Source organism: Colias philodice, chromosome 13 (assembly GCF_061535455.1).
Source record: "Colias philodice isolate Cphi_HAF_F1 chromosome 13, ilColPhil1 Martin Lab GWU primary, whole genome shotgun sequence".
In the NCBI taxonomy this organism is placed as follows: Eukaryota; Metazoa; Arthropoda; class Insecta; order Lepidoptera; family Pieridae; genus Colias; species Colias philodice.
Window position 1 is genome coordinate 1,596,298 of NC_143098.1, and position 27,427 is coordinate 1,623,724.

At 32.1% G+C, this 27,427-nt stretch overlaps 3 protein-coding genes across 3 annotated transcripts in view; 1 reads left to right on the forward strand and 2 right to left on the reverse strand.

The window, feature by feature from the left end:
• The window catches only part of Pkc53E (Protein C kinase 53E), a 162,915-nt gene that overhangs the window by 41,140 nt on the left and 94,348 nt on the right, over positions 1–27,427 (reverse strand). The gene's annotated exons all lie outside the window — the stretch shown is intronic.
• On the forward strand, positions 3,484–3,991 carry LOC149483195 (bombyxin A-3 homolog). The gene is made up of 2 exons (XM_089702927.1): positions 3,484–3,640; positions 3,786–3,991. Exons 1-2 carry the CDS (start codon positions 3,496–3,498, stop codon positions 3,950–3,952), a joined length of 312 nt encoding a protein of 103 aa, XP_089559053.1. The 5' UTR covers positions 3,484–3,495; the 3' UTR covers positions 3,953–3,991.
• On the reverse strand, positions 21,368–22,001 carry LOC149483196 (bombyxin C-1-like). The gene has a single exon (XM_089702928.1). The coding sequence runs from the start codon at positions 21,789–21,791 to the stop codon at positions 21,522–21,524; it is 270 nt and encodes an 89-aa protein (XP_089559054.1). The 5' UTR covers positions 21,792–22,001; the 3' UTR covers positions 21,368–21,521.

Genomic DNA, 27,427 nt, shown 5'->3' on the forward strand with positions numbered 1-27,427 from the left:
ATAAGACACTCACTGTCTACGTAACAACATAGAGCAAAGCCAAGCCAGCCTTTAAAACCTTTTTAAACATAAACGTTATCCCTTTAAAGCGGGGAAAACTAAATCCTATAATCTTCATCTCATCTCCTATGCTTTTAGTTCTTACTTTTACAAAGCTCATATGACGCTTCAAAGTTGTATATGTATGTCGCAGGTAAATTGTATAATTTCGCCGTTTACAAATGGCGTATTTAGTTTCAGAGACTCTGCATTTTGTAACATGTTGAGAATTTACGCATGGAGCAGGTTGCAAGCTGACGGAACTTTTTCAGGGGATCCTATTTCTATGAAGTTAGAATTACATTGACCTTCTTAAAGTGTGAAGACCCGTGTCCTCTAGGGTATGGGGCAGATACATTATGCATACATCTGTTGTTGATAACAAACCTTATCTTTCCAGGACCCCCTTAATCGAATCAAAAAATTCAGAATCTGAATGCTCGGCATATTATTTGTGTTATACTTAGGCATATTGCAAAATATCGAGCATTTGCTAAGCCGGCCGTTTATAATCGTCGAAATTCTACGCTTTACCTGCGACATTTTCACTATGCTTTTAGTTCTTACATTAACATTATTTTAACAAAGCTAGCTCATATCTTATCTTAATACAGTGAAACTTGGTTAAGTGGGACCTGGATAAGTGAGAAACCTCCATAACTGGAACTCATGCTGAGGTACCTCTGTTAGTGGGACGAGGTAAACCTCTATATCTGGGATTCGTTCTTTCGATTTTATATGCATAAACCTCTGTAACTGAGATAACATTGTTTGTTTTCTCATTCTTATTTTACCCTACCATATATTTTATTTAATGATCGCACCTGTATAACTGAAATAACCTGTATTCTCACCTCTATTAATGGAACCCTCTGTAAATGAGACAGATATTTATTTATACCTGTATATCTGAGACACTGGGTAAGTGGAATACCTCTATAAGTGAAACGACATTGCAGGTCCCTTGATGTCTCACTTAACCAGGTTTCACTGTACTATTATAAAGGCGAAAGTTTGTAAGGATGTATGGATGTATGGATGTTTGTTACTCTTTCACGTAAAAACTACTGAACCGATTACAATGAAATTTAGCACACATATAGATTGGATTATTGGATAACTTGGATTAACACATAGGATAGGTTTTATCCCGGAAATCCCACGGGAACGGGAACTATGCGGGTTTTCCTTTGAAAACGCGGGCGAAGCCGCGGGCGAAAATCTAGTATATTATAAAGCTGAAGAGTTTGTTTGTTTGTTTGAACGCGCTAATCTCGGGAACTACTGGTCCGCCTTGAAAAATTCTTTCGGTGTTAGATAGCTCATTTATCGAGGAAGGTTATAGGTCTTAGCGTAATGATATATATATATATCATTACGCTAAGACCAACAGGAGCGGAGCAATGCGGGTGAAACCGCGGGGCACAGCTAGTATCGTATAAGCTTCCGATAATAGAATAATCTCCATATCTTGCAGGCAGCATCTTCTATTGTGTATAAATCGCCTTAGTCTTATATTGTTCGTTCTAAAAGGATATATTATGATTTGGATTAAATGATTTTGTGTTTTTGTATTACGTTATCGACTGCTACTAGGGACTAGGGACAAAGAGTACTTAATAAACAAAAGCTTAAAGGATTGTAGTCGACTTACCTATACTTAAAGCAGTAATTAGCGATATCTAATCCAAAAAAAAATGTTTTAAGAGTGTAATCGAATTATAGTTTAAGTACCTAGTAATTAGCTAAATCCAGGTATTGTTTTAAATTTCGTTTGTAGTGTTTTAATTTCATTTGTCACAAAAAAAAGAAAAACAAGTATTTATTTGATTCGACTTCTCAAGAATCGTCATCGCCTACATATCATTTACCATAAAATTATAAAAACACTGTCAAATAGAAGACTAGTAACGAAACTATAGTAAATTCTTTTTATTACCAACTACATAATAACCATCTTGTTCCGTGTTTTACCAGTTTTATTGCCCGAAAACGTCACATAAATTAAAATACGAGCACGCCCTTGACCGCTCTATGTTAAACCTTACACCTGACACAACTTATTCGTAAGCTTATAAATTCAAGTCGTGATATGAAGCCATTACGTCAATACCTACTTTTTATTTAATTATATAATTTATCGAAAGTACTTCATGTTGAACGCACGCTAAATATAGCTCGGAGAATTTATTCGATTTTTTTTTTCAATGACGCAAAACGATTGGAATATATGAACACAAATTTGAAATTCTAATTTCGATACCTATTGTTGTTAACTTCAAAGTTTCCAGACAGAACAAAGTCAGTTTTTTTAGTTATTTACAAAATGTTATAATTAATAATCACTTTCAATTTTATTCTACAGTTACGTTAAAAAGATGGCGTAGGTTACAACATGAGCAACAAAAAACGTTTTTTTCATTTCGTGTGTCAAGAGATTTATTCCCTACTTTTGGGGAAAAATTACCTGCCATTCCGACATTTTCTGCGATATGTGCTATATGGAGCACTTACATCTAGATGGCAACACATTTGAGAGGTGATAAAATATTATTCCCAGGCAATATATCTCATGTCACTGTAATTCAGCTTACTCTGTATTCTAGGAATTGTTTGATTGAGTGCTTTTAACCGTAAGCGGAAAAATCTTTTACAAACGTGGGTAGTTTGAGGAAATCTAGTTGCCTAGCAACCGCCCACTTTGTGTATGTAATTCCACGAATGTAATTTTCAATAAACGTTCGCAAACGATAGGCTATTGAAAATTAAATGGTAGTGAAACAATATTCGCAGACATTTGCATTAATATAAAATCGATGCATACCATGAATTGCTTTGTAATTAAATATTACATTCCCGGTTCAATACAGTGAAATTACGGGAATTGTTTTCATGCAGTTTATTGTATACTGTGTGATATGTATAATTATTATTTCGTTGAAGTTAAATCACGGAATAAACTAGAAGAAATAACGTAAAACAATAGAGATATGAAAGCTTAGAAATTACATTTAGCTAATTTATCTCTGAATAAGTTAGATGCCTTTTGCTGTTAAAAACAATAACATATAACAGTAACATAACATTTTTCACGCTTGAACAAAAGTGTACTAACAATAAGGTACTAACAAAATTCCGCACTCACAATAATATATGAAACTGAATTCATATTGAATTCCACCCATGAACCACCTATACTTAAAGACAATGGTATCTATCTACTATACACAAGACAGTCACTCTAAAGCTTAATAAGATGACCAAATTGAATCCCGCATCAACAACATATGCATAATCACATGAAGGCATCACACCCACGAGGATTCGAGTTCAATCAGCTCATTAAACACCATCAGACAAGCTGTGCATATTGATAACCCTGTCTTGCGTATATAAGCAGCAGGTTCCTTGCATTTGGCACATTCCAATCTAATATCTTGAGACACTATCACCAAAATGAAGATCACCGCTCTTGCGCTGTCTTGCGTCTCGCTTCTGCTTATTGTGGACTCGAGTGATGGACAAGGACAGATATATTGCGGACGAAGATTGGCGGAAACGCTGGCGTACCTTTGCGACAACCCTCTTATTAATAGACCAGGTATTTGCATAGAAAAAAAATATTAATGTCAAGAAAAAAAATGCTATTTACTTCTATGATAGATGAAGGAATTTTACTGACTTCAAACATTTTTAATCATTCTTAACATTCTTCATAACAAATAAAATTAATTAAACGTTCGCAGGTCTCATAAAGCGCACAAACTACAACGCAATAATGTCCAACGACTTCTGGCCGTGGATCGCGCGTCACAACGCGAAAGGCATGAGGAACAAGCGACAAACAGTCACTTCTGAATGCTGCGACAAGCCGTGCACTTTGAACGAACTTTTGACTTATTGTTCTTATTAATTTGATGAAAGGTTTTTAAACGGGTATATTGCTTCCACTAGGCGCTATTTTGATAGAGAACATGAGGAACAAGCAAGAGACAGTCTCCTCTTAATGCTGCGACAAGCCATGCACTTTGAACGAACTTTTGACGTATTCTTCTTATTAATTTTTGAAGACTTTTAAAATGTAAATCAGAAATATGCCCTTAATTGTATTAATCTGCGTGAAATAAGTTACAAGAATTTGTAATAATTTACTGCATTTCATGAAGGAATTGGTTTATTTTATCTGTGACAAATAATGCATAAAAAGCCGCTGTCATAGGTACATATGCTATAATTTAAACAGATGAAGTTGTTTTAGGTTATTTTTTTCTGGAAGTTGTACCTAGTACCTAGAGCTTTTATTTTAAGTATTAATTTTTAAATCAATTGAGATTTTTTGCATTTATTGGAATCGAAGCACAAGTGGCGCTTAACAAATTAACAGTACATTTATTATATTTAGGTACCCTTCGACTTTTAATATTTTAAGACAAATATAAGGCTGGTATTCGACAGATTCACTATATCTTTATCTTTATGTTAAGTTAATTACAAATTGTGTATCTTACGAAAGATTGTTTTAAAACAAATAAAATTTACCACTGAAAATCTCCAGTTTTAAAAAATTATAAAAATTCGGCTATGATCAGGGTTAACGACATTTGACAATTTGAAAAAAAAATAATATGTTACAACTTAGTCATTATCTTATATATAAAAATGAATCGCAAAATGTGTTGGTAAGCGCATAACTCGAGAACGGCTGAACCGATTTCGATAATTCTTTTTTTATTATATTCCTTGAAGTACGAGGATGGTTTTTATGTAGAGAAAACGTAAATATGTACCACGGGCGAAGCCGGGGCGGACCGCTAGTATTATTATAAAAATAAGAAATGTTTGTAAATACATTATACTAGTCATGTAGTATTTATAAGAAAAAATAAATAAAAATGAATAATTATTATACTTTTATAAGACGTGCAATATGTGTTTTATTCTAATCCTACTATGTACCAAGTAAAATTTTAAACTAGTTGTATGTTTTATAAAAGTTACTTAATAATTTCGATGATTATTTTAATATATTAGAAAATGTATATCATTAGCAACGCAGAAAGTAATAATGTAAATTACTTTTATTTGTAAAGGTTTATAAAATGCTTAGCAACAAACAAATTAATACCAATATTATTCTTAACTTATTTATAATACAACTATGCAATCTCTAACTTTGCCACTGAATTTTAGCCCTCTCATCCAACTAATTAGAGTTTAAAACCGCTTAAACGAATGCACAAAAAAACCTCGTCTATAATATAAGCAATTACATCAATTTGCAGTCAATATACAACTTTTTGCCCCGTCCCTGTCCACCTACATACCACCTTAGTGACAAGTTGACGTGTACACTTAAATGGTCAGAGGAAAATCTTGTAAACCGTTCTATGTTTTATTAATGCTACAGCAAATTAGAATATATCTGTCTGTTATTTATTCACCCTCTTTTGGCATTTGATTTGAAGGCATCAACTACGCTTTTAGAACTAAAGAAATAACATTGAAAAAAAAACTCCGACATTTTTAAAATTTGTGTGAAATAATATCTTCTAGATTCACTATGGACGTTTATCGTGAATATTAGTCTACTAGCGGACCGCTAGTAGCGGTCCGCCCCGGCTTCGCCCGTGGTACTTACATGTTTTATAGCCTATGTTGCTCAGTGAAGATGCAGCTTTCTAATGGTGAAAGAATTTTTGAAATCGGTCCAGTAGTTTATGCGTGAAAACCATACATGCATACATAATTACAATTTACAAACCTTTCCTCTTTATAATATTAGTATAGATAAATATTTCTAATTAGTGTTAATCAACATTATTAGCTTAAAATCAAATTACATAAAATAATTGAGTTATTATGTAATTGAACTCCTTAAAATTAAGTGGCTGCAATTATGTATTATTACGGCTATTACGGTTATTCTAAAACAATATCAATTTTATAACATTGAAATTATGAAATAAACCAGCTTTTTGTCCTTTTACTAAAGTATTATGATTCTCATCATCATCTTCCTCATTTTAAGGGCAAAAACTCCCCTAGGGCCCTAAGTACCTATAAGTTTACGAGTAGGCATAAGTTATAATCCACAACCTTGGCAAAATTGCGGGTTAATACATGTCACATGTGACATGTCGTCAAAGTTTTTTGCCCTGAAGCATATTTCATCACCATATTTTCATTGAAACGTTAAATAAACGGTACAATGATGACAGAATATATAGATATTTATTACTTACTAGCGGTCCGCCCCGGCTTCGCCCGTGGTACATGTTTACGTTTTCTCTACATAAGAACCATCCTCGTACTTCCAGGAATATAATAAAAAAAGAATTATTGAAATCGGTTCAGCCGTTCTCGAGTTATGCGCTTACCAACACATTTTGCGATTCATTTTTATATATAAGAGAAGAAGACTATATGTGTCCCATCTCACTATATTATCTCCCAAACTATCAAAAAGATATATTTTTTTGTACCTCTATACAGTTTTTTATTTCAAGTTATTATTGCGACCTACTTCATACGTGTCACACGCGTATTGTTTCATCTCAACTTTATCTCAGAGCTGCTATGATTTGTTTTAGATGAAGAAAAGATTTAGAATCATCAATACATATAATAAAATTCTAGAAAAGTGGTGTCTGTACAATGAAAATATGTAAAAAAAAATTTGCAGGGGTTATTACTAAATCGATCCCAAACCCAAAACTGTCGTTAAAAATTTTTTTGTCTGTTTGTCTGTTTGTCGGTTTGTCTGTTTGTCTGTATGTTTGAACACGCTAATCTCAGAAACGGCTTATCCGATTTAAATGCGGTTTTCACTAATATATTGTGGTAAGCTTCATTTAACATTTAGTGTTTATTTCATGTCAATCGGTTCATAAATAAAAAAGTTATGACCATTTAATAATCACAGCGAACATTTGCTAAGGCATTCTATACATGAATTACTTTATTACGTAAATTATACGCTAAAGTTATTCCTTAACATGTCCAGATGATCATATCGAAAGTTCCCAAGCGTGGGGGGGGGGGTGGTTATGCTGAGGGGGTAGTAGGGGGGGTCAAAGGAACTTTATTTAGATTTTTGCTCATAAGTCTAAAACCTGCACAAATAGCATTATGGTTACTTCTAGGTAAATTTTTTATATAAAAGGTCTTTGAAATTATGTCGTAGGTATTATATTTTAACCCCCGACGCAAAAAGAGGGGTGTTATGTTCGCTATGTGTGTATTGCGTGTCTGTCTGTGCCACCGTAGCTCGCTAACGGGTATTATACGAATTAGATGCGTTTTTTTGTTACATTAGTTGTTTATATAGGGGTAAGTGGGAATGAAAAAAACGAATGTTAGTTGTTAATGTAGGTTGTAGGTTATACCCAAGTGATATATCAAATGAAAATAGACGACATGTCAGAAACAATTAGTCAAATTTTATCAAAATCGGTTCATCCATTTATTTGATATAGGGGTAAAAGTGGGAATAAATAAATGAATTTTATCAAATATACTCAAGTGACGTATCTAATGAAAGACATGACGTGTAAAGTACAATAAGACATATTTTATCAAAATTGGTTCATCCATTTATTGGATAAAAGTGGCAATAAAAGTTGTCAAATATACCTAAGTGGCATATCAAATGAAAGGGCATGACCTGACGTGAGAAGTATAATGAGGCATAGGTATTTAATCAAAATCGGTTCATCCATTTATTATACTATATAATAAATGGATGAACCGATTTTGAGGGGTAAAAGTGGGAATGAAAAAAACGAATGTTGTCTGTTATACCCAAGTGATATATCAAATGAAAAAAGACGACCTGTCAGTAACAACAAGTCAAATTATATCAAAATGGGTTCATCAATTTATTTGATATAGGGGTTAAAGTGGGAATAAATAAATAAATTTTATCAAATATACTCAAGTGACGTATCTTATGAAAGACATGACGTGTAAAGTACAATAAGACATAATATTTTATCAAAATTGGTTCATCCATTTATTGGATATATGTAGGTATAAAAGTGGGAATAAAAGTTGTCAAATATACCCAAGTAACATATCTAATGAAAGGGCATGACCTGACGTGAGAAGTATAATGAGGCATATTTAATCAAAATCGGTTCATCCAATAATTATATGTAGGGCAAAAGTGGGGATGAGAAAAACGAATGCTGTCTGTTATACCCAAGTGATATATCAAATGAAAAAAGACGACCTGTCAGAAACAATTAAGTAGTCCAATGGTATCAAAATCGGTTCATCCATTTATTTGATATAGGGGTAAAAGTGGGAATAAATAAATAAATTTTATCAAATATACTCAAGTGACTTATCTAATGAAAGACATGACGTGTAAAGTACAATAAGACATATTTTATCAAAATTGGTTCATCCATTTATTGGATATAGGCATGGACGTATAAAAAAAGACGGACGCCGTATTACGAACAAACAACGTGAAGCCACCATAGTAAGCTAGCGATCGCGTAAAGACAATAAACACGCACACACTCTCACCATAGTAAGCTAGTAAATAATAAATATATGGTTCTTGTGTTTTATTTTTCACATTTTATATTTACACTGGGGTAGATCCCTTTAAAAATAATAAAAAGTGCAAAAAAATCGCAGTCGGATGAAACCCATTAGAAAAGGAGGGGAATATGATGAAAATTAAAGGAAAAACAAATTACGGTCAATCCGAGTTCGGGAAGTGGGAGGGGGGAGCTTTTAAGAGAAAAAAATGGTTTCTCTCGATTTCCGACAAAACTACAAGTCCTACGGAAAAAAATTCAATGGCAAAGTTGTAGGTAATAAAAAAATCTACAACTTTTGTATTGACAATTTTTTCACATAACCTCAAAATTTAGGTGAAAAATTAAAAAAACCAAGTTTTTGGTTTTTTATTTTTAACTACTTCAAAATTTATTTTTTTTCTACGACATTTGGTAGAAACTTGCTTTATTATGTCCCAAATACACTGTAATTTATTTGATTGAAAATATTTATTTTTTCGCCTTATTTTGAATTAATACCAAAAAAACAACCTAATTTTCAATCGAAAAGTCACCCGTCAAAATATCAGCTTTTTTCAAAAACTTTGGGAGCCTTTTATTCATCAAAATCTCTACTTTTATATGGTGTAAAAAAATAAACCTTACCATAGTAAATGTTCTCAGGAAATGCTTACAAACAGTGTCATAATTAGCTTTTACTAAATCAGGCACACTTCTCGAACTCTATATCTTCTCTTGTATCGGCTTTTCGGTAATATTTCAAAAGAAAAAAAATTATCTGTTCTAAGTATAATATTTTACAGCATATTCAAAAGCAAAATGATGTCGATAAAAACATTTCAGGTAGTTTGAGAAGTGTGCCTGATTTAGTAAAAGCTCATTTTCACACTGTTTGTATGCATTTTCTGAGAACATTTACTATGGTAATGTTTATTTTTTTTTACACCATATGAAAGTAGGGATTTCAATGAATAAAAGGCTCCTCAAGTTTTTGAAAAAAGCTGATATTTTGACGGGTGACTTTTCGATTGAAAATTAGGTTGTTTTTTTGGTATTAATTCAAAATAAGGCGAAAAAATAAATATTTTCAATCAAATAAATTACAGTGTATTTGGGACATAATAAAGCAAGTTTCTACCAAATGTCGTAGAAAAAAAATAAATTTTGAAGTAGTTAAAAATAAAAAACCAAAAACTTGGTTTTTTTAATTTTTCACCTAAATTTTGAGGTTATGTGAAAAAATTGTCAATACAAAAGTTGTAGATCTTTTTATTATCTACAACTTTGCCATTGAACTTTTTTCCGTAGGACTTGTAGTTTTGTCGGAAATCAAGAGAAACCATCTTTTTCTCTTAAAAGCTCCCCCCTCCCTTTTCCCGAACTCGGATTGACCGTAATTTATTTTTCCTTTAATTTTCATCATATTCCCCTCCTTTTCTAATGGGTTTCATCCGACTGCGATTTTTTTTTGTTTCAAAAATTATCTACTCTAGTCTAATTAGGTTATTAAATGATATTTAAATAAAATTTGTATAAAACTTGCGTATAGTAAAGATATTTATAATCTATATTTATAAAAGAAAGTCGTGTTAGTTACTCCACTTATAACTCAAGAACGGCTGAACCGATTTAGCTGAAAATTGGCAGGGAGGTAGTTTAGAGCCAGGAGAAGGACATAGGATACTAAATATGTACCACGGGCGAAGCCGGGGCGGACCACTAGTAGAAATATAAATTTAATACTATGAAACATTTTTTTATATAATAGGATGCTTCTGTAGTATCAACTAATCAAATAAATTACCATCCTTTGTGTCCACTCTTTCTAAGTAATAAGAATAAAAATAAAAACGTCGGTCCATCCGGTCTCATAATATAAATAGAGTAACAAATAATAATCTCGACTTTTCTTTTATATAGCCTTTATAATTATCACAATATAACTATAAATAGAAACAATACTAACACTATCCATCAAATCAAATCATTTATTAATTACTAGCTATTTCACCCGCATTGCTCCGCTCCTGTTGGTCTTAGCGTGATGATATATAGCCTATAGCCTTCCTCGATAAATGGACTATCTAACACCGAAAGAATTTTTCAAATCGGACCATTAGTTCCCGAGATTAGCGCGTTAAAACAAACTCCTCAGCTTTATAATATTAGTATAGATTTGCAAACAGAACTAAACTAATGTTATTCCCGTTCATATTCCCAGAAATCATCTATTTTTCCCATCGCAGTAAAACCGGTGCTAATTGAGAGGTCCATTTCCGTGGAGGAAACTGCTATATTGCACACACATACTACATAGTGACAGTTTGTATGAGCACGTTGTTGAAAAGCATACAAATAGATTTATAGGTTTTTTAAAGACCCGGATTCAATTCGAACTAAAAATATTGCGAAATAAAAAAGAAATTTCAAGTGACACTAGGTGTATGATAGGTAAGTATGTAATTAATTTTAATTCATTATTTCAGTTCATTATATGGCTATATTTTTAGGTGAGTGATCAGTGATTTTGCTTGTGGTTTTGACGAGTTAACTTTCGTTCTGATGTTTCAATGGCCGTTTGAAAAACCTTAAACAAAAGCATGTAAAATAAACATCAATACATATAATAATTTTACATGAGATACACGAAAATAACAATTAAAAGTGTATACTTTTAATTAACCTACTAATTAATAAAAAACCAGAGCCACCGCTTCACTGGTTTGCTCGAATTTGATAAAAATTCAGATTAGTTTGAAAACTGTTTGATATTGAAATCGTAAATTGCGTCGACGATATTGAAATGTATACAAATCGCTAGTGAAACGGAAATTCATATTTTTTATGCCGAAATAAATCCGTACAAAATAAAAACAAACTCAGCACTATACAGTATTCACTACACAACACTATAATATACCTTAACAAGCACTGGGCTCAGCTTGAAGATATTTTAAAGTTTCGTAAATCTATAGATTTTATTTCTCTTTAACATTAGACTTAATTCCTCCAGTACTTTATTATGTGAGTTTCAAACAAAGAGATACCTAGATAGTCAACCAGAGGGAATTCATAAAGACAATGAATTCATAAGTAAGTGGTATCTAATTCAGCTTATCAGCCTTCTGAATGAAGTTTGACATTATATTTACTGACCATCCACATACGTATGTAGTGGAATGTGGATGCCTTCATATAAAAGAATATATATTTTATAGCATTTTGTATTATTGTTATACTTACACAAAAAGAGCAATACAAAAAGAAATACCATTAAAAAGCCCCAACAAATCCCCTGCACACAAACATTTGCAACCAGAACATTCGTAATATTCCACACATGTCAAGGTGAACGCATCCCGGGCGAACCCCGGGCTGAATCCAACATGGCCGCCGCGGGCGCTGTCAAAACAAACGCGGGAAAGCGGCCGCTTATTCAATATTTATATAGCACTGCAAATATATACGAACTACGCTTTTCTGTAGCTTTGGAAAACTGTTTGGTTTTATGTGAAAGTCTCTTTTTGAATCAATTAAATTAAGGTTTCTTAATAGAAAATGCGAATGCAAGCTATTGCATTTCTTTCAGAGCCATTACGTACTGTCGACTTGTCTGTTGATTATGTTCGATTGTTGTTCAGGTTTTTGATAAATGATAATCAACTAACTAAATTATATTGTTAAGTTTGTAAAATGTATTTTATAAGGTGTACAATAAAGTATTTTTCATTCATTCATTCATTCATTTCAACTTTTTTCTTAGGATATGGTTAAAATTCTACAGGTCATATTCGTTAAAAACCTCTTGGCGGTATATTGCTATATTAGTTTGTGTGTTGTTGTATTCGTTTGAAACCTCGACATACAATATTTAAAATTATTAGGCAAATATTTCTACCCTTTTTTTAACAAATTTTGTTACATTTCCCGTTATACGGGTAACAATTTGCGACATAGCAACACCGTTAATTATTATAAATTTATAAGTGAAGCTGTGTTGGTTGACTCTGACCCTGTGAATTATAAAACGGGGTCTCCGGTCGCCGCTTTACCCCCTTCAGGTTATAATGTCAACTTGTTATTATTATAATTAATTTACTTGTGATTTTTTCATAATATTAAATATTTTTTCATGATTAAACCTTAAAGTTATTAGCTGTGCCCATAGAAGCGTCACAGACACGTGAACACGAAATACGTAGGTGTTTCGCTATCCCAAAGTAAAATATTCTACTACATAAGCTAAAAAGAAAGTACCTACCTAGTACCTACTTACTTCATAAATATCTACATTTATTATAAAAATAATGATAAATCTTGCCTCTTATTAGGTGCCTAAAATCTACACCTATATTATACTAGATTCCCGCCCGCGGCTTCGCCCGCGTTTTCAAAGGAAAACCCGCATAGTTCCCCTTCCCGTGGGATTTCCGGGATAGAACCTAACAAACACACACACACACACACACACATCCTCACAAACTTTCGCATTTATAATATTACTTGTAGGAAGTAGGATAACTGCTAAAAACTGCGAAAATCTTTGTTAAACCCTTTAAGGAACACCGAAATTGTATTTCCTTTGGCACTTCAAATCCTCTACATCTATTAGACACTCCTTTAAAACATAGACAATCATAAATCCATCAAAACCAACAAGTGTACCATAAACAAACGCCACCGCTAATAGCGCTAAAAACTATCCAACGACAATTTATTAGTAGCTGTCAGTTAAAGTGACTTGCCAATAAAAATTCAGACCGCACTATAGTCCAGCCCATATATGTAATGATATATTAGGAGTGATCTTAAAACTGGAGCATAGTGACCTAGCTACACGGTGCGCGTGTGCACACAAAAAAGTATGGCGGATTGATTGACGGTTGTAAATCAATTTGTTTGGTATCGGGAGTTATGGTCGTGTTAATGACTGACGGATTGGAATAATCTTATTATAGTAGACTAGCTGCTCCGCGCGGTTTCACCCCCGTGGCTCCACTCCTGTTGCCCGTAGCGTGATGAAATATAGCCTATAACCTTCCTCGATAAATGGGCTATCTAACACCGAAAGAATTTTTCAAATCGGACCAGTAGTTCCCGAGATTAGTGCGTTCAAACAAACAAACAAACAAACAAACTCTTCAGCTTTATGATATTAGTATAGATGTAAGAGAATAATTTCTTACCATGTAAAACTATTGAAAATTAAACCTTAGTCACCTAAAAGCTTTTGATTAAGGATATTTTAATGTTAAGAAACAGCTTTTTAATCACGACTAAACATAGAATACTGAATATTTTGTATACTAGTACGTGTTTGCGTCATATCAAAATAACATTAGGATGTAAATATTCAAAATTTAACTAAAAATGCTTTGATTGAGGACATTTTTGTCTCATTACTCAGCTTTCTAATTACGACAAAGCAACTGCTAACTACTTTGTATTATTACTTATAAGTTCGTGTTTGCGCAAACTATATGTACGTCATGCCAAACGATGCGTGTGGACCGACCATATTCACAAGTGGGACTGTAATTAACAGCTAAATTGTTTGTTAATTGAGTGCCTAGAATTCGATTCTTGAGAGCAATTATCTTTAAAGAGACATGACATACCTACCAAGTATTAATGCGATATGAATTTAATGTTGGACCATGTGAAATAGACATGTGTCTTTGTTTTATTTACGTCTACTAGCTTTTCGCCCGCGGCTTCGCCCGCTTTGTCTATCCTAATAAATTATATACTAAAACCTTATTCTTGAATCACTCTATTTATTAAAAAACCGCATCAAAATTCGTTGCGTAGTTAATATTTATTGTCGAGCCAATTTAATAGGCAACATTTGACGTCTATCAATTTTATCTTCATAGGGTGGTAACCTGCTTAAAAACATCGATTAAAGTGAATTAATCGATACGGACTTGAAACATTTGTCAATCGAACTTGAAACACATGTCAATAATTTATGATGATTTTTATTCCCAAGTAATCAATGCATTCGATTCTAGATGTCAGATTTCGATTTTTAGAGTAACGTCTCTGGTATTTAAAAAGAAAAAAGGTTTATTGACACAAAATTGTAGCAACGTCAGTTCTTTAAATCAGAAATTGTTTATTATGTTTAGAATGGTTTATCAGTAAAATCAAAACCTAAAATTACTTGTATCGGTCATTATTATTATAAATATGTTATCGTAATTGAAAAAAGTTAAGCAAATGTGCAGTTCTAACAAAACGAAATATCATATTATTCTATGTCGTCGTTACTAGGTTACGTTGTTGAATTTTGTTGAACTGTCAAATGTTGCCTATTAAAATGGCTCTACTATAAGCATACATAGGCATATAGTTACAGAGAAAGTGACTTTGTTTTATACTATGTAGTGATGAAGAAACAACACGTAAATACGAAAATGTAAAATTCGCGCCTTTTAAAGTATCAAAATATGTTCTTTAATGGTCGCCATCTTGAATTTAGTGTGACGTGACATCTATACTAATATTATAAAGAGGAAAGGTTTGTATGTATTTATGTATGTATGTATGTATGGTTTTCACGCATAAACTACTGGACCGATTTTGATGAAATTTGGCACAGATAATCTATAGACCCTGAGAAAGAACATAGGCTACCTTTTATTGCGAAATACGTACCACGGGCAAAACCGGGGCGGACCGCTAGTAGACTATAAACAGCGGATCAAGATCTTTTAGCCCTTTATTAAGTTTTTATACCTTTATTTTTATTGGTGTCGTATTAATTATAAAATTTACATGAACGCTTACAGTTTTCGCAAATATAACATATTCTATACTACTTATATTTTTCATTAATTAATTAATATATCATTTGGTAGTCTTATCATACAAAAATTAAAAATCGGGTAAATCCAATTTACGCATTAATTACTCCCTTAATCTCATCACCAACACTCTCAACATAAAGAAAATCTCATTCTTACAACGCAACATAATTCCCCATCCACATAGTGTTTCTAAAAACCCCAACAATGGGAACATCGCATGTATTAATTATCATAATTGCCCCTTGTCCCGTGGGGCGGGAACCGGGGACCGACCGCATTTGTCATTTTATAAAATTACACAGACGGCCACTCGGCTGCATGTTTTATAAGTGCATATAGAAAATTAATACTGTTACGGCATTATCGACTGACCTTTGTTAGATAGGTTTTATTGTTAGGACATGTTGTGACCTAAACTTACATTCGTCGAAATTGAATTGTTAATAAGCATCTCTCATGAACTTGGCTATGAAATAAAAAATAAAGTACGTATATAGTGTAAAACCTACCCTTAGGTAAATTAAGTAGATACCGAGTGCAAACATAGATTTGGTATTAACAATGAATTCGAAATAATAAATACATCAACGTTTTAAAATATCAAACCACGTGTCCTTTTGTCGAGCAAGCATCTATACATATCTCCTATATTATTCCACAATTTAATAACACATATCTAAACCGTATTATCATAAAACAATACTCATCAAATTAATTCGAGCTAGTGAATTCTAAAACAATGAAAAACAAACAAGTTTCAAAGCAAAACACACCGAGCTGAATATTCAAACAGAATATGTACAATAGCATTTATATTTATTCAGGATAATAGAATAATAACGTTAATATAAAGAGAATATCGTCAAATTTCGCGGGAGCACAAAAGAAAGCCGTGTAAATCTGAGGGCAGATGATAAAGGTCCAAACAACGTTGCTAATTAGGCCTGCCTACGTCACACCGGCGCAAGTCATACGCTGATCTACTGATTTTGTAATAATAGCTGATGTTAGCGACTTCTTCCACGACTAATACAATCCTGTATATTAAAGAAATATTTTTTAAGAATTTTGATCTAAGAATATCCAGTATCTATAATCTGAATGACTTAAAACTCAATAGAATTATTATTCTACAACTACGGTCTTCGGACACAGAGAGGAGAAAATTAAAGATAAATCGGCAGTTAAAGACGCAAAAATATTGTCTTAAAGATACTCTTAAATTTACGCGTTTAATAAGAAGAACCTGCAATTATTGTACATACCAAAAAGTTAGTATCGAAAGTAAGAACACCCGTTCTTACTTACTTGACCTGAATTTTCGATACTATACTCACATACTCATTTCAAAGTAAGAATCGAACCTATATACTGTAGCCACAGTCATTGCGACACCTATTATTATGTATTATGTTTATAATATTAGACAAATTGGATATATCACAGAGCTGAACACGTGGGCAGATAAGTCCGCCCACGGCACATTACTAATTATGATTATAACCGAGTTAAGTTATAACACGTAATAATATTGAATTAATATCTCATATAATAAAAATATTAAGAATATGAATTAATTTAATTTTGGTTAGGACAATGAATAACGATTAACGATATGTTTACTACCTAAACTTTTACAAACACGAATAGCCTTCTAACTAAAAATGAAAATAAGCCAGCCATAATAAATCATCATCTTGTTATATATTCGAAACATTAAAATACCACCTCCTTTAAAGCCTACCACCGGGAAAGTTATATCAAAGGCACGGTCTCTGATATCAAAGGCAATTCTTTAAAATATTTTTAATATTTTATGATTTGTGTAACTGTTCTTTTACTTATTTTATTATAATTTATGTATATTTAGGAAATTTCAAAACAGCAATTCAAAATCTTTCTAAAATATAAAGCAAAAACGTACCTCTTTCATTTAACATTCAAAGGACATATTCAGCATCAACTGTTAGTGTGTCCACTTCGTATAACTATTTAATTAAGGTACAAGGAATCCCTTATTAACTTTACACATTTGCACTTGACCGAACCGTGTGTTTCTTGGGAAGCTTCTATTCAAGTAGCTGTTTATATCTTTGATATGTTTTCAAAGAGTGTAAATACGTTTCAAAAGTAACCTGTTTTAAGGATATGGGAGTGAATTTGCACTTATTATTTATTTGAGAAGAATTAAATATGATTATTGATATGTTCATCGTGATAATTTTAATATATTAATTGAATACATGATCTAGTAGAAAGGTCTTAACTGTGAATAATAACATTTTAAATGGTGATTTTTAAATGTTGGAAAATTTTATTTCATTTTTTTTTATTTCCTATTCCTATTTCTCACATAATACATTATTGTACTCTAATATCATCTTTTCAAACAATTTTTCTGCCATAAATTAATTTTCTTAAATATAAATAAATAATAAAACCGAAACCTTCTGTTCTTTGCACCACACCACCTTATTAGCTGAGTCTGCCGCTTACGATGTGCTTTTTGAGCTTACCTGAAAAGACAGTTTCATATTAAATTTAATATCAATATCAACATATTTTCAATCTAATAACTATAATAAGTATTTTTATATTTTAATAGGTGTTTAGAATACATGTACGACAGGAATAAGTATATTAATTGTAATGGTAGGAATGGGTTTTATATAAATAAATTAATTAATATTAATTAATATGATAATATTATAGATAATCTTCCAAATTAACTTCGGTTAGATTTATAGACTTGTTTTTTTAGTATTTATCTTTTTTGGAAAGAAACACTTTAAACATTCAAATCTGATATATATATAGATAGTATTAATGAAATTTCTTTTTAATTTTAAAATTAATAAAATGCAATGCTTTTATAAAATTACCGCTACTTTGAGACCTATTCGCCTGAAAATTATTAAAGAGTGTTATCAAAGAGATTTCACCTTTCATTAAATAAACATTCTCACTTTGTTCAATACGATACAATTTACTGACCATATAATATGATACTGCTCTTACTATAATCTGAAAAAACTCTTTTTGAAATTAAATCCATTATCACCTTATATTGAACTAGATTTCCGCCCGCGGCTTCGCCCGCGTTTTCAAAGGAAAACCCGCATAGTTCCTGTTCCCTTGGGATTTCCGGGATAAAACCTATCCTATGTGTTAATCCAAGTTACCCTCTATATGTGTGCTAAATTTCATTGTAATCGGTTCAGTAGTTTTTACGTGAAAGAGTAACAAACATCCATACAAACTTTCGCCTTTATAATATATATTAGAAGATATATGATATGATATATTATGTAGTTAGATATAAGTTACATATTATGTAATATTGACATGATTTTAAAAGAGCAACTATGGAGTTTCTTGTCGATTCTTCTCCATAGATACTGCTTTCCGAATCGGTGGTAAATGTTAAAAATACTTATGTAATGACGATTCGAAAGTGCTACTAAATAGTAGTCTAATTGAATAAATGAATGTTGGAGTTTGAGTTTGAAAAATTGTTAAAAAATAATGTAAAACTCTCAGATGTTTTCCTTTAAAATACCTAGGTATCAAGTAATAACTGTTTGAATATCTTCGGCAGTTTCACGCGTTTCATACATTTAAATCAGCATTTATAACATCCTGGTTATAATCCCTCCATTATCCTCCTCCCGTTTGCATACGAGAAACGAAATTTCAGAACTCTTTGGATAAAAAACAAACATCTCCACAAGTCATATTTTATGTTAAATTATATACAACCCTAATATTATTAAGCACGTTATATAAAATATTATTACACAACCCCATTTATACAGGGTGTCCCACTATTGGTATACTAAGCGCGAATGGACTTGTAGTTTTGCATACACTGATCATGTAAAAAATACTTAAACAACAAAATTACGTCAAAATTTTTTTGCAAAATTTTTCCTTAAAATCCATGTTTTCTTCTCTAGCTTCGCGCAGCCGGCATATACGGCTTCGCTAATGTGACCATTCTGTCTATGAAAACATAATCTTAAACGATAGCTCACGTGCGGGTGGCAAAATTGGGCGGAATCAAGGCGGAATGCTTGTTAGGGTGTACACATAGAGTTTTAAGAATTCATCTTTTTGAAAAAAAACGTGTGGAATTTTATAAGTATTTTTTACGTACTCAACGTATGCAAAACTATAACCTCCTTTGAGCTTAGTATACCGACGGTGGGACACCTGGTAATAGGGCTGCCTCTCATAAAATCACCAACACAAACCCCAGTATAATTCCTAGCATTTATCTCACAACTAAACACACATACACTACAGTAATAAAGCAATTATTTATAATGTAAATGTCATGCGTGTAAGCCTGCATAAAACATTAACGTCGGCCACGAGTCATGTGAAACTTATTTATTTATTCGTCTATTCGATGTCACTGTACAACCGTATATGGATACATCTCGATAGACTGAGACGCTTGTCAAGTGTTTTATAATGTGACTCCTTATGGGGTATGGACAGGGCCGGATTGAGCAGAATATAAGTAAGAATTTAATGGCTTATATTTACAGAAGATTTTATCAAATGTATAAAAAAGAGGCTTAATACCACAACTGTAAGTGTGATGTTTGTGTAACCGCACAAACTGGATTTACCTTTATATTATTATTACCTGTAAATTGATAAAATAGACACACTGCTGCAGTTTATTGGCGGAATATTAACAAATATTTTTCTTAGAGACTAATTACTGCCGTGAAATACCCCGTAAGGCCCCTATTGCCCCTAGTGTAAATCCGGAACTGGGATGTAAAAGGATATTTCGTATGTATGTTTGACCAGAGATACTAGTATGCTGGTTAGAGATTGTGATCGTAGGTTGCAATGAATTGAATAAAATGTGTGTATGTGGAAATGGATAAAGTTACCGAGGAATATGAAAAATATGAAGGAAAATAGAATTCATAACAAAATGCCGGTTTTATAGTGTAAAATTTGGTCTGCTATTTGTAAGACATTTGAGTAAGTTCAAATAAAAATAATGAGATTAATCGATCAACTGAAAATGAGGGATTTTAAATATGGAATAAATAATACGAATATTTTAAAAATAATATTTGTTTCGACTAATTTAGTAATAACCATTAATTACAATTTTAAACAAAAACGTTTACACACAGGTACAGACTGAAGCTCTTCAGGGAATACGGGTGTGGCACGTATTTTATAATTACTAAAGTTTATAGCGAGTTATCAGTTCACTGGTAGTAATTATTTGTTTGCAAACATTTTTATTCGAATTATTTTTTTCGATTAATTTATGTACCTACTTAATAATGAAATAATATTACTCATTTTTTATTCAACACACATTATATGTTTTAAAGAATGCATTCAATCGCCAAGGGCGGATTTATTGATGATAAGATGTCTCGCCCAGGCAACGTAAGGTTTAGGAAAGTACCTATTTTTTTATATCTAAATCTTGAATCCTCAGACAAAGTTAAAACACGACACAACGATTTAAATACAAAAATTATAAAACGACAAAAAAACCTAAATGGAATAAAAATATTTATGTTGATTAACATAAACATGTCTGCATGTTAACATAAATAAATTACCATCAAAACTCACATAAACACCCTTCTATTAAAGCAAAATATTTACAAACATTTCTTCAAAGATGTTCATTTTTCTGCCAGCAATATCATTATTATTTCTTGTATGAGTTAATTAATATAAAATGTTCTGAGAGGTAATGGATACAAAAGGAGGGTTGTCGTAATTACTCCATTTAGTCTCGTATTTCTTAAAACAATACACCGATGATAATATGCTCTTTGTTATTTGTAACTCGGAATAAGACAAAGCATTTAATGTAGTATAAAGACATTTATTTCATGCATTAGATAACATGATTTATAGAATACCTTTATGACTAGATGATAAACATTACAATTTCATAAGAATATACGCACATAATAACATTTACAGGGTATCTAGATTTACATTTAAAATTAGGTTGATTTAAGTAGAAAGACCCTTATGTTCCACACGAAGACAGAATAATCTTAAGATACTCAAACTGCCCAAAGGTCTTGGAGATAGAGTAACCTTAAGAGACCGTTAAACTGCCCTAAGGTCTTCCATTCGATCAACAATAGGCCAGCAATTCATCCAACGTGCATGGCTTATCACAGCATTCCGAAACGACTTGGCGCTTGTTCCTCATACTGCTGGCCTGTGGCCGCGCTATCCAGGGCCACTCGAAGTCATCATACTCCGATCTCTTTGAAATAGAGTTCTCACAAACATACGCCAATGTTGAAGCCAACCTCCTGCCGCAGTACGTTTGTCCTTCTCCATTGCTCATCTCAATGATGAGAAAGAGTGAGAGGAAAGATAAAACGAATGTTGTCTTCATGTTGGTGGAATAGATTGGAATGTGCCCAATTTTGAAAAGATAGCGCTTTTATAGTTAAGATGCTTCATCATTATGCACAAATTGTCGTATACTATTAAATGCTTTCAATGAACTTGAATCTCGTGGGATGTGTGACGTCATACGTTATATTTAGTACCCATTACGGCATTATTTGCAGGTGGTTGAGACGAAATTATTCATGAAGCTCATTCGGTTGTTAAATGTCGTCTTGTGAAGACGTGCATTCAGTCGTGAAGAACGCAATTTCTTCGTCTACCTCGATTTAATTTGTTGGAAACAGTTGAAGGAAAAGAAATAGTGAAAAGTTTAGTGAGCAGAATTTTTAACTTTTTGCGTAAAAGTCTATGTTTCGATAAAAATAATATAGTACCTAATTAGCTATGGGAAAGTACTTGTACTTGTAAAAGTATTCATTTCATTTAATATCTGGATTAAAAATAATTATAATAAAATTCCCATATACATATTTAAAACCATTATACATTTTATTAATGATTATGATATTATGGCTTTAATTAATTAAAGTATCCATAACACTTTGTCGTAGCAAATTAAATTAATCGAGCAAAATTATTAAATTTTAATTTTAATAATGAATCATTAGTTATAATAATTCAAAATGACCTTCATATATTTTATTATATGGAAGCCAAGTTTAAACCCGACACCAATATTCATAAATTTTTACTTTAAAAAAATAATATAATTTTTTTATTTGGATAGTAGGATTATAACAGTTAAAAAATAATATAAATAATTTTCGCAAAAACACAGTCCAAGTAGGTACGCTGTACATATTTTGTAAAAGCCTCTGTGTTTAAGTGCTCTTTTGATTTAATTAAAACTAATTATGATGTAAACTTTTTTTTTAATCTTAAAGTAAAGTTAACTACTATCATGACCATTTCTTAGAAATGTGAACGTGAAATAGGCTTTATTATTAAGTTCCTTGTTTTAACCCGAAGTAGCCATAAACTTAAAAAATCTATTCACTTTTTTAAACAGACTACTTCATATTGGGGAAATCCATTAGATACGGACCCTTGGGTTAAGGGTTGTAAATTATATCGATATCAAACTGAAACTAAAGGACACACGCACCCTTTTGACCCTGGCAGACGCTCAACCAAGTATTATTAGGTTATTATAAATCAAAATGATACGTCATGTAGCTAGTCCTATGTTGTAAATAGCTGTCCTAATATCGGTTTGTAGGCGTAAAATAATTTAACGATCTAAGTTTCTTTTCATTTCTTAAATTTATCTGAAGTGTTACAATATCAACAGGTGTTGTCAAATATTATTTGTGTGATCTCCAACAAAATGTAGTTTATTGGAAATCGTTTTCTACCTCCAGTAAGTGTTTTAAGTATAACTGATAATAACTAATCAATTGCTCAGTGTAAGTATGCACAATTTTTTTTAAGTTCTCAATGATATTGAAGTAAAATTAGGAATAATGCAAGGTCAGAAACCAGATTTTGTTCCACTAAAACGATCAATTGTTTCAGGCTATTTAGTTAAAATGCCAACCTTAATTAAATTGTAAATACTGCCTGGAATTATTTTGGACGGAATGAACGAATAGAAAGTCGCTTTTCTAGTTTAAAAGAGAACATAGTTTTATATTATGTTGGTATATATTTTTATTATGAAATTATTTCGTAACAATTACAAATCTCAACCTTCAGTGGTACTGACTAAAATGTCAGGACTTTAACTACATCTTTTATACTACGTGGTTAATCAATATGCGCATATTGAACTTCAATTGAACTTAAATCTTGCAGAAGCGAAGACACACATTTGCATACATTACTGCGTTTCATGGTTGATAGAATTATAAGCTCATTCGCTAGCTAAAAGCTGTTCTGTTAAGACGTGAACTAGTGAAAAGAATTAATCTTTTAGAGAATTGAGTTTAATCTCAGACGATTTAGTAAAAGACGTTGTAGGGCACTTAATACCGCAGTGACTAATGATTCAAGTAAGTTAGAATAACACCTTTTTATTTGAATAGGTTTTCATAAATCTTGTGAACAAATTCAAGATCATTAATTTAGCTTACGGCAGTAGAATCTTTAAGTAATTTAATCCGGATCCAATGTAAATAATTATTTTTAACAAATATCTACCCTCAATATGTCAGAAATATACCAAATTTAAAATATGGGAAGCTCCAGCTTTCACATAAAAAAAGAATTATCAAAATCGGTTCACCCAGTCGAAAGTTCTAAGATAACAAAGCCAAAATAAAAACAGTCGACTTGATAATGTCCAGGAGGACAGGAAAAACTGTTGTGATTGAAAGGATTCAATCACAACAGTGTCGTGTTCTAGTCCACTGCTAACATTCCTCATGATCCCACATTCACAAGATTGCATTTCCAACACCAGTCCGTACCGAAATAGCTACCACCTTTAATATAATACATACGCTATTCAGAGCTCCGAATGCCTTGAATAGCTGAGCTAATAGAGGCAGTACCAATTTGAATGCGAGCGGCCTCTGAAGATATTTCAATACCGTCTGTGTAAGACACGAATTCCCCTTCATTTGAAGGTAGGTTTTTTGTTGAATGTCTCTCTTTATTGGTCGTATGTTTGCATAAATGTAATAATGTAATCCTAGTGAAGTAATGATAAAGATTTAACGTAAGTACCTTCCTAGAAAAATTGTTTTAGCGCGTGGAAAAATTACTAAAAGTACTGAATTAATAGGTTAATTTATCATTTAATTATCAACTCGGTAATTGTAAATGAATATGTAAATTAAATTAATAGAATAATTCACTACAATTGTTGAAAGCTTCAGTCTTCTCTAACCCTTGTAAAACCGTGGTATTTTCAAAGCCTATGCGTCACCAGACAAAAATTAAAGTAGATACGTAACATAGACCCAAAGTGAAACAACATCCACAAATAAAACTAGTTAAAAATTGCTTTTACAATTCATATTAAAAAAGCAACAATAAATGTTTAAAGCCTACAATAAATTATCGGATCATTAAGGTTAAAGTTGACCCGTGGCACGGAACCATAATAATCGTCAGTCGCAAAACCATAATTAACCCATTTAACTAAACTGTAAAATTATGTGGCTTTACGTTAACATTAATAATTAAAAATTCAGTTTGAGCTCGCCCTTAACTTTTAACGAGCACCGAAAATCTTTTTAAACAGCAAAATACGGTCGTATTTAATACAAATCTACCTAATGGACCCTCTTCACAATGGCAGCGTTGGGCGAGTAAAGACAATCACTTTATCTTTATCTATTTCATTATTTATTCGTAATCGCCGAATGGGCGGCAAACATCGACAATAACTATTAGGCCAACACTACCTATTGTGAAGAGGGCCCATAAATTTCCAAGTTATTTTGCAGTAAAATATACATCATATAAGGATAATATGGACTTTATAAAATAAACTATTCAGAAAATCCAGTTTGTGAAAAAATTACTAAATTCGAATGATTAATTATTAAGTAAAACAAGACGCAAGCTCATCGAAGTAGCTAAAGTAGCTCCAAAACCAGCCACTGGAAATGCTCCAACTTCTAATTGACGTATTGAAGTATCAAAATCTGAATATCGAAGAGCAACACAAGCTAAGAAGCCAAGTCTTAACAAGGTGGCTCACAAAGTTTCCGAACTTCTCAACTCAAAACCTGTAAACTCGATGTATGAAAACTTTCTTGTTAATAAACCCTCGGAAAATGTTTACGATTCGGAAGTCTGATTATTATTTAAATTTGAAAATTATTTGTGAGTAAATAGGGGCTCAGTTTTGGATTCGCTTTGATTGGTGCAATCTTTATACATAATTGGGAATTCGTAGTCAATCTTGAGTTCAAAAACAAACAAAAAAATCCATAATAAATACGCAGCGAATAACAATAATAATGTGATAATAATCACCTAATGACGATAATCGACCATAGCGTCAGTTGTGAAATTCATTAGCTGTAATTTTCAGATTATGATTGTTAAATATCGTGATTTGAGACGATGTAAGATTAAAAGAATGTGAGCATCTCATAAGTTATATTTACAATATAAATTATACGCTTCTACAAAGAGATTACAAGAAAAAAATTACGAAAAGTGCATTACATCTTAATGCAACATTTGTGTATTTTGGTAAACTAGATTCATGTTCTTTTCACAGTAAATCATTACTTTCAGAAAGTATTAGAGAAGAAACTAATAGTAATTAACACACTTTTACGCTAAAGCCCTTATAATACAAGAAATCTTCATCTTATCTATTTGATCTATTCTTAGTAAATAACTTTTTCATTTAGGTCCATTAAGACTACATATATTAAGCTTATTACTAGTGGGCGGGCTAATAGACTATGAGTTGTGGTCAGATCTTCGAGAACCACAAATCTACTACTACACTATCGCGGGCCTTGAGCGCGGGGACCGAATCCAGAAATTGCGTAACGAAAAACCTCACGCTCCCCACTCCGACGGGCGCGGAGGTGTGGCTTGAAGGCATAGCATGCAATAGCTTTACCGCGGCAGTCCCCGAGTGCCACACGTCTTTTTTTATATATTACAATTCTTATGGTCGAAATTGTATACTAGCTTCAAATTATCAATTACGATGAAACATGCATTTAAATCTACATTGTACAACGTAACCATAAGTCTTAAACTTATACATTGAACACTCTAATAACCTCACGACATAACAGACCATATACACAATACACAGCCGTATATTCCCATACATTGAAACAGGGTAAACAGGAATATGAAATAGACGCTTGCAAACTAGGACAGCGGTAGATTAATATCGTCGAACTGTCTACCAAGTGAAAAAGTCACTCCGTCGAGTCGCGCAATAAATCAGCCGAGTGAGCGATGTCTCGTTTTATCGTCAATCGAGTTTCAATCGATTATATTTACATACATGTGCACGTGTGACATGTCACGCTTATATAGTAGCGGTAAAATGAAAAATTGACTTAATGTGAGGAACATTTTTTTGCTTGTGAAGGAGATAATTGCGTGATTGGGGTCAATTTTGGAAGTTGATTCGGTTGGGTTAGAAAGTAAGGAGACTCATATCTTGGAATTTGTATGAATTATAATCATATTTGTTTTTGTTTATAAACTAACGTTATAAATGCGAAAGTCACACTAGTCATCGATCTGCTTCATTTACCTGAATAACTGAACAGTTTTGAATCACTTCTTACTAAAATCGATGAGACGCTAGAGAATTGGCATTGTCACAAAACTAGAAGATTGAAAAACATTGATAAGAAGAAAATAAACCGTATGATAAAGTACGGATAGCAAGAAAAGCCACAGTCATGAATTACGATCATACTAAAAAATAGCTTGAGTAAATAAATTCCTCTACACAACAATATTAATTGTATGTTAAATAAAGTAAATACTATACTCCATTTTCTTTTTCTAAACTGTATATTATCCAACGTGTACGTCTTATTTGAAAAATTAACGCCACAGTTCCCTTCCTACTGCTCATTATTTTAATGTTAAGTTTCTGTATATTGCTGTAAAATATCTATTCTGTTCAACTGTACATTTATAAGGTAAACCACAACCAAATACAGTACGATCATTATTACA

Coding starts and splice junctions, on each gene's coding strand:
- LOC149483195 (XM_089702927.1), top strand. CDS start 3,496: ATGAAGATCACCGCTCTTGCGCTGTCTTGCGTCTCGCTTCTGCTTATT. Junction 3,641..3,785: donor CCCTCTTATTAATAGACCAG/GTATTTGCATAG, acceptor AAACGTTCGCAG/GTCTCATAAAGCGCACAAAC.
- LOC149483196 (XM_089702928.1), bottom strand. CDS start 21,791: ATGAAGACAACATTCGTTTTATCTTTCCTCTCACTCTTTCTCATCATT.